The sequence below is a fragment of the Elephantulus edwardii genome, unplaced genomic scaffold (assembly GCF_000299155.1).
Source record: "Elephantulus edwardii isolate Elephantulus edwardi_28Jun2011 unplaced genomic scaffold, EleEdw1.0 scaffold00179, whole genome shotgun sequence".
Classification (NCBI taxonomy): Eukaryota; Metazoa; Chordata; class Mammalia; order Macroscelidea; family Macroscelididae; genus Elephantulus; species Elephantulus edwardii.
Window position 1 is genome coordinate 986,865 of NW_006399929.1, and position 8,321 is coordinate 995,185.

General features: G+C 39.8%; 1 protein-coding gene across 1 annotated transcript in view; it reads left to right on the forward strand.

Annotated features, from left to right (window-relative positions):
* FAM179B (family with sequence similarity 179, member B) overlaps positions 1-8,321 on the forward strand; it is a 137,927-nt gene that overhangs the window by 59,140 nt on the left and 70,466 nt on the right. Inside the window, 1 exon segment of the mRNA XM_006896023.1 lies at positions 2,819-2,871. Within this exon segment, the coding sequence (XP_006896085.1) occupies positions 2,819-2,871 (53 nt within the window).

Sequence of the window (8,321 nt, forward strand, 5' to 3'; positions counted from 1 at the left end):
GAGTCAGCCACAGTTGTTATGATCCACACAGCCAAAGGCCTTTTCATAGTCAATGAAACACAGATAAACATTCCTCTGGTATTCTCTGCTTTCAGCTACGATCCATCTCACATCAGCTATAATATCCCTAGTACTACAACCCCTTCTAAACCTAGCCTGGACTTCTGGCAGTTCTCTGCTATGTGGTGTTCCAGTCATTTTTGGATAATCTTCAGTAGAATATTGCTTGCATGTGAAATCAATCATATTGTTCTATAGTTTCCACACTCTTTTGGGTCACCTTTCTTTGGGATGGGATCAAATATAGTGAACAATAGTAAATAATATTCTTGGAAAAAAATAGCTATTTGATTAATTGATACCTTTTTTTAAATTTTATTCTTTTTGTGTGAGTGTACCGTCAAATCAGATCTGACTGGTACAGGAGGAGATTGTCCCTCCTTCCCCGGCAGAGCATCTGGTGGCTTCGTACCGTGTGCCTCTGGGATTGTAGTTGCAGCTCCTTACCACTAGGCCACTAGAGCTCCCCTTAATTGATACCTTTTTAAGTTAATGAGTATACCCTTGTTTTAGGTCTCACTTCTAAACATTCTGATTTTAATAGGTATCTCATTTCTTATTGCTCTTCATGTGATGGCAAAAGTTACACTAGTTTTGGACACCATGGCCTTAGGTTATCATATCAGAGGAAAATTGGGACATAATATTTCTTTATATAATGGTGGATGTCCTAACAATTTTAAAACTACATTATCCTATACAAGGAGTGTTACATGTGCTGCTAACCAAAAGGTGAGAGGTTCAAATTCACCATCTGAACCATGAAAGAAGAACAGTTTTCTTCTATAAAGATTTACAACCTCAGAAACCCAACTGAGTGTCACTATAAGTCAGAATCAACTTGATGCATTACGTTTTATCTTACTCAGTAATTACCAACTTTAATGCACCCTTGTCCTCATTTATGAGAGAGACAAAAAGAAAAAATGCATAAGTAGGGTACAATCTTTTTTTATAATATTGATCATCTTAGTTCATCTCTTTATAATTTTACAAATACTTGCCTAAATTTGGAGAGACATCCAAGTGCTAGATTGTCCTAGTTTGTAAAGATGGAAATTTTGATTAGAAGATTAACTTTGGAATAAAAACAATGAAAACTGGTTTCTCCTTGGATGCTACTTGTATGATGATGCAGGTTACTCAAGTCTTTAGATTGGTAGGTCTTAACATAGTACATACTTTTATATGCGGTATTCAGAGTTCTGCTACCAACCCAAAGATGAGTAGTTTGAATACTACAGTTGTTCTATAGGAGAAAGATGGACAAACTCCTCACATGCAATTACAGCATTTGAAACTGGCTGGAGGGTCAGGTATGACTCAGTTGTAATTCAACAGCACATAATAACAACAACAGTCCTAGGGCAATGTTTTGTTTAGATTTTGAATGTTAGCTGCTAAATTAGTTCCAATTCGTAATACTCCCATACAACAAAATGAATCATTGTTCAATCTTGCACAATTCTCATTGCCAGGTATGAGCCCATTATTGCAGCTTTTCTCTCTGACCTGCTGTTTTAGGAGGTGGCTCTTTCCCAGTTTTTTGTTTGGGTTTTGTTTTATTTATTTTGTGTGTATACCATCAAATCAAATCTGACTGGTACAGGAGGAGACTGTCCCCCCCTTCTCCAGCAGAGCATCTAGTGAATTTGAACCGCTCACCTCTGGGATTGCAGTGCAGCTTCTTGCCACTGGGCCACCAGAGCACGCCCCCTGTTTTATTTTGAATGGCCTTCCAACCTGACGGACTCGTCTCAGACACTATTATGCCACTATTCATACAGTTTTTACTAGCTGATATTTTTCATAAGTAGATGGCCGATCCTTTTCCCTAGTCTGTCCTGGTCCAGAGAATCTACTGATGCTTGAAATACCAATGCCATGACTCCATACCAATGCTGGAGCATTATAGCAACATACACTAAGACAAATTGACAGACAAGTGCTTATGGCTTTTAACTAGTATATAATAAATAACATTTAAAGATTTAATATGTGACTGGAACTTACCAGAAGATTTCAGTTAGCTCAAGAAGACAAAACAAAGACTATATTGAGTTGTGAAAAGACATAGTTAGAAAGCCAAAAAGGATGAATACACTTAACATTTCTTAAATTGAAAGAACCAAAGAACAAATTCAAGCCTCAATTGTAATAAGGAAGTACTCTGTAGTCAAAGTATTGAATGATGCAGAAAACATCTAAAAAAGATGAAATGACAACTACACAGAAGTAGCATATGATCACTGTTTCCCAGTCAACACAGAGTTGTGCAGAGGAGGAGGCCTGGTTGCATTCAAGATTCCACTCCACCCATGACCCACAGCCTTGGCCAAGGAAGGCATTGCAGCTGGAGATGTAATGATGTTAATACCACTTTACAGAGGTGCTAAAGACCGCCCTCATCCACAGTGGCCTAGCAAGTGGAATATGCTAAGCTGGCAATGCCTTAGACAAGTGCCAAGCCCATCTTTGTGTGCTTGCATCCAACTGTAATGAGCCTATGTATGTCAAGTTAGTAGAGGCCCTATGTGCTGAACACCTGATCAACCTGATAAAGGTGGATGATAATAAGAAACTGGGGGAGTGGGTAGGCTTCTGCAAAATTGACCAAGAGGGAAAGCCACACAAAGTACTTGGTTGCATTTGTGTAGTTGTTAAGAACTATGGCAAAGAATCCCAGGCCAAGAATGTCTTTGAAGAGTATTTGAAACGCAAGAAATAAAACTAATAAAGAACTTGGAATAAAAAAAAGATCAAGAACCAGTAGTACTGAGGGAAGAAGTACAGGTTACAGTGAAGGCGTTGGTAAATTGACGAAATACCAATTGAGGTGTTTCAGTGAACAGATGAAGCACTGAATGTGTGTTAACTGTTTATGCCAAGAAATTTGGAAGACTTTGCCAAAGTACTGGAAAAGATCCATACTTGTGACTATTCCACAAAAAACTTGATCCAACAGAATGCAGAAATTAAGTAATATATCATTAATATCACCAGGGAATAAAATCTTGCTGAAGATTATTCTAAAACAACTGGAGCAGTACATCTTTACAGATTTGAGCCAGATTCAGAAAAGGTTGTGAAATGAACGGTATCATTGCTGATGTCAGACTTTGTGTGAAAGCCAAGAATACCAGGACATGTGTTTTATTGACTGTGCAAAGGCATCCAACTGTGTGAGTCATAATATATTCTGCATAACATTAAGAAGAATGATAATTCTAAAATGTTTTATTGTGTTCTTGTAGACCTTTACATAGATCAAGAAACCAGAGTTTCTTGGTCTATGTAAACAAGGAAACACTATATCATTTAAAATCAGGAAAAGTGTGTATCAGAATAGTATCCTTTCAGTATGGTTAGTCAAGCCTTGTATTAAAAAAATTCAAGCCTAACAAATAATAATAATACCCAAACCTGAACTATATTAAAAAAAACAATGGCACTGAGATTGGCGAAAGAGTCTAAAATGTGCATATGGTATAATCTTGTTTACTGAAACTGAAGAGAACTTGAACACTTGCTATAGCAGATGAAAATGATTACTTCAGGCTAGATTAAATTTCACTGTAAAGAAAACAAATTGTCCTCTCTGGAGCAATGAGCAACACAGAGATAAATGGAGGAAAAAATTGAAGTTGCTAATAATTTTATTTTACATTGCTTCACAATCAACAGTTGTGGAATGTAGTGGTCAAGAAATCGAACAGAAAGAAGATGTCTTGCTTTGGGCAAATCTGCTGCCAGAGACGCCTTAAAAATGCTAGAGCCACCACAACAAGATAAATAACCCAACTGAAAAATGAGCACAGGATATGAACAGATACTTCACCAAAGAAGACATTCAGATGGCCAACAAACACTTGAAGAAATGTTCAAACTCCCTAGTTCTAAGATGCAAATCAAAACAATTATCAGATATCTTACCCCAGTAAGAATAGCAAAATTTAACAGAACAGCAAACATCAAATGCTGGTGAGGTTGTGGAGAAACTGGAACCCTTATTCACTGTTGATGAGAGTGTAAAATGGTGCAGCCACTATGGAAGGCTGCATGGTCTGCTCTCAAAAAGTAGCCAACTGCGGCGAGGAGAAAAGTGCAACAATGAATGAATGGAAATCCAAAATCTCTGTAAATGTTCATTGAAATTAATTTAAAAAGGGGGGGGGGAAGTTGCAAATAGGCTGTCTGCTCCTCGTCGATCCAGATTGCCCTCTCTCCTCATGCAGCCTTAGCCGCATCCCTGAGACACGATGGTGTAGGTCTGAGTAAACGGATTTGGCCGCATTGGGCGCCAGGGCTGCTTTTTAACTCTGGCAAAGTGGATGTTGTCACCATAAATGATCCCTTCATTGACCTCAACTACCTTGTCTATATGTTCCAATATGATTCCACTCATGGCAAGTTCATCGGCACTGTCAAGGCTGAAAATAGGAAGCTGGTCATCAGTGGGAAAGCCATCACTATCTTCCAGGAGTGAGATCCCACCAATATCAAGTGGGGTGATGCTGGTGCTGAGTATGTTGTGGAGTCCACTGGTGTCTTCACAACCTTGGAGAAGGCTGGGGCTCACTTGAAAGGTGGTGCCAAACGGGTAATCATCTCTGCTCCTTCTGCTGATGCCCCCATGTTTGTGATGAGTGTGAACAATTAAAAGTATCACAACTCTCAAGATTGTCAGCAATGCCTCCTGCACCACCAACTGCTTGTCTCCCCTCGCCAAGGTCATCCATGACAACTTCGGCATTGTAGAGAGACTCATGACCACAGTCCATGCCATCACTGCCACCCAGAAGACTGTGGATGGCCTCTCTGGAAAGCTGTGGCGTGATGCCTATGGAGCTACCCAGAACATCATCCCTGCATCTACTGGCACTGCCAAGGCCATGGGCAAGGTCATCCCTGAACTGAATGGGAAACTTACCAGCATGGCTTTCCGTGTCCCCATCCCCAGTGTGTCAGTTGTGGACCTGATCTGCCGTCTGGAGAAATCTGCCAAATATGATGACATCAAGAAAGTAGTAAAGGGGAGCTCTGGTAGCCTAGTGGCAAGAAGCTGCACTGCAATCCCAGAGGCGCATGATTCGAATCCACCGGATGCTCTGCTGGGAAAGGAGGGACAATCTCCTCCTGTACCAGTCAGATCTGATTTGACAGTACACAGACACACAAAATAATAATAAAATAAAATAAAAAAGAAAGTAATAAAGTAGGCATCAGAAGGGCCCCTCAAGGGCATCCTTGGATACACTGAAGACAAGGTTGTACCCTGTGACTTTAACAGTGACACCCACTCATCCACCTTTGATGCTGGGGCTGGCATTGCTCTGAACAACCACTTGTCAAACTCATTTCCTGGAATGACAGTGAATTTGGCTACAGCAACCAGGTGGTTGACCTAATGGTTCACATGGCTTCCAAAGAATAAGAGCCCCTTGGACCACCAGCCCCAGCAATAGCACTAGAAGAGAGAGAGAGAGACCCTCAGCTGCTGGGGAGTCCTTGCACCAACTTGATCCTCCCACACACTCAGAAAGAAGCCCATCTTGTCATGTACCAGCAACAAAATACACTGTACTCAGCCAAAAAAAAAAAAAAGTTGCAAATAGAAATATCATTTGACCCAGCAATCCCATTACTTAGAATATACCCCAAAGAAACCATAACTGCTACCCAAGCAGTTATATGCACACCAATGTTTATCATGGCTTTGTTTACAATAGCAAAGAGTTGGAAACAACCTAAGTGCCCATCAACAAACAAATGGATAGAGAAGCTGTGGTATATTCACACAATGGAATACTATGCTGCATTTGAAAAACAAGGAACTCATGAAACACTATTCAAAATGGGTGACCCTGGAGGACGTTATACTGAGTGAAGTATCTCAGTCACAAAAGGACAAATACTGCATAATGCCACTTGTAAAATGGACTGACATAGGGGTTGAGGGGAGACTGAGAAAGATGGGTTCAGTAATGTACACTGCATTGTAACAGATGAGGGAAAGGACTGTTGGGGGTTTTTTTGTTTGTGGTGTTGTTTTTTTTGAATTTTTTTATTATTTTGTGTGCGTGTACCGTCAAATCAGATCTGACTGGTACAGGAGGATATTGCTCCTCCTTCTCCGGCAGAGCATCTGGTGGATTCGAACCGCGTACCTCTGGGATTACAGTGCAGCTTCTTGCCACTAGGCCACCAGAGCTCCCCTAGAGGACTGTTTAGAAGGGGTATGTGATTAGGTATTATGGTCATGACGAATGCAGAATGAAGGCTTCATAGTTGAGTGGGCTTGAGGGGAGGGATTGTATAAACAGTGAAAGAATTTTTCTTTTACTTTTCAAAACAAAGGCTGCATAGTGGAGTGCGCTTGAGGGGAGGGATTGTATAACAATGAAAGAATTGTTCTTTTCAAAGAGAAGAGTGAACTAGGAGGGAGGTTGAGCAGGGAGAAAAGTGCAACAGTGAATGAATGGAAATTCAAAGTCTCTGTAAACTTTCAGTAAAATTAATTTTAAAAGGAGGGGGGAAATGCTAGAGATCACGGTTGTCACTTTAAAGTGCATTTGTCTCAAGCTATGGTACTTTTGTTTTTTCATATGCATGCAAAAGTTAGGTAGTAAATAAGGAGGACTATATGAGAATTCATTCCTCAGAATTTTGGTATTGGCTAAAAATATTGAATAGAGCATTGGCTGCCAAAAGAACAAACGAGTCTATCTTGGAAGAAGTGAAGTTCAAGTGCTCTTTAGAAGCAATTATGGTGAGACTTTGTCTCACATACTTTGGAATATGATGTCAAGAAAAAAACAGTCTCTGGAAAAGGACATCATGCTAAGAAAAGTAGAGGGTAAATGAAATAGAGGATGACCCTCAACGAGGTAGATTGACACAGTAACTGCAGGAAGAGATATAGTTCAGTACAGCCAAGATTTTGTGGATGGCACATTAAATAGCACAGTTTCATCCTGTTGTACATAGCTTGTAAACATACAGTAGGATGAAACTGAAGTACTCCGTCTTGGAGAAAGTACAACAAAGGTGCTTCTCAGAGGCAAGGATGTTGAAACTACTCACATAATTTGGGCATGTAATCAGGAAGGGCAGGTCTTTGGAAAAAAGACTTGATGCAGAGGAAGATCAGTAAAAGAGAAGATCCTCAACGTGATGAATTGACACAATGACTTAATAGGCTTGAGCATGGTGGAGATACTGAAGATGTCACAGTATAAAGCAGAAGGTTTCAATCTGTTGTATATAGTGTCACAATGAGTCATAGTCAAGTTGATGACCTCTAACAACAGAATCCAGCCTAATATAAGTCTATTATATAAGGAGGATGGGGAGACTGGAGAATAATATAGGCATCTTTCAATCCACAGTTTTTAATTCTGTATTTTTTCAAATTTGGTTTTTGTAGAAAATTTAGAATTTCACTTTCACAGTAAATATCTGTCAACCTTTTTTTGTGCATGTGATCTTTTTTTTTTGTTTCTTTTTATAAATTTATTAGTAATGTCAATGAAAATTTACAGGGACTTTGGGTTTCAATTCATTCATTATTACACTTTTCTGCCCTCCCAACCGTCCCCCCTAGTACACTACCCTCTTGTAAAATTAAAAGAAAAATTCTTTCATTGTTTTACAAACCCTCCCGCTGGTCCACTCTACTATGCAGCCTTCGCTCTGGACTCCTGTCATGACAAAAATACCTAATCACATACCCCTTTTAAACAGTTTTCTCCCTCATCTGTTTCAATGCAGTATACATTGCTGAACCCATCTTCTCAGTCTCCCCCAACCCCGATGTCAATCCATTTTACAACAGTGGCACCATGCAGTATTTGTACTTTTGTGACTGAGATACTTCACTTAGTATAATGTCCTCCAGGGTCACCCATTTTGAATAATATTTCATGATTTCCTTGTTTTTCAAATGCAGCATAGTATTCCATTGTGTGAATATACCACAGCTTCTCTATCCATATGTTTATCGATGGTCCCTTAGGTTGTTTCCAACTCCTTGCTGTTGTGAACAAAGCTACAATAAACATGGGTGTGCATATGTCTGCTTGGATGTCAGTTATGGTCTCTTTGGGGTATATTCCCAGTAGTGGAATTGCTGGGTCGAATGGTATCTCTATTTGCAACTTTGTTTTGTGGTGTTTTTTTTAAATGAACATTTACAAAGAATTTGGATTTCCATTCATTCATTGCTGCACTTCTCTCCCCGCCTAGGCCTCTCCCCCCCCCCC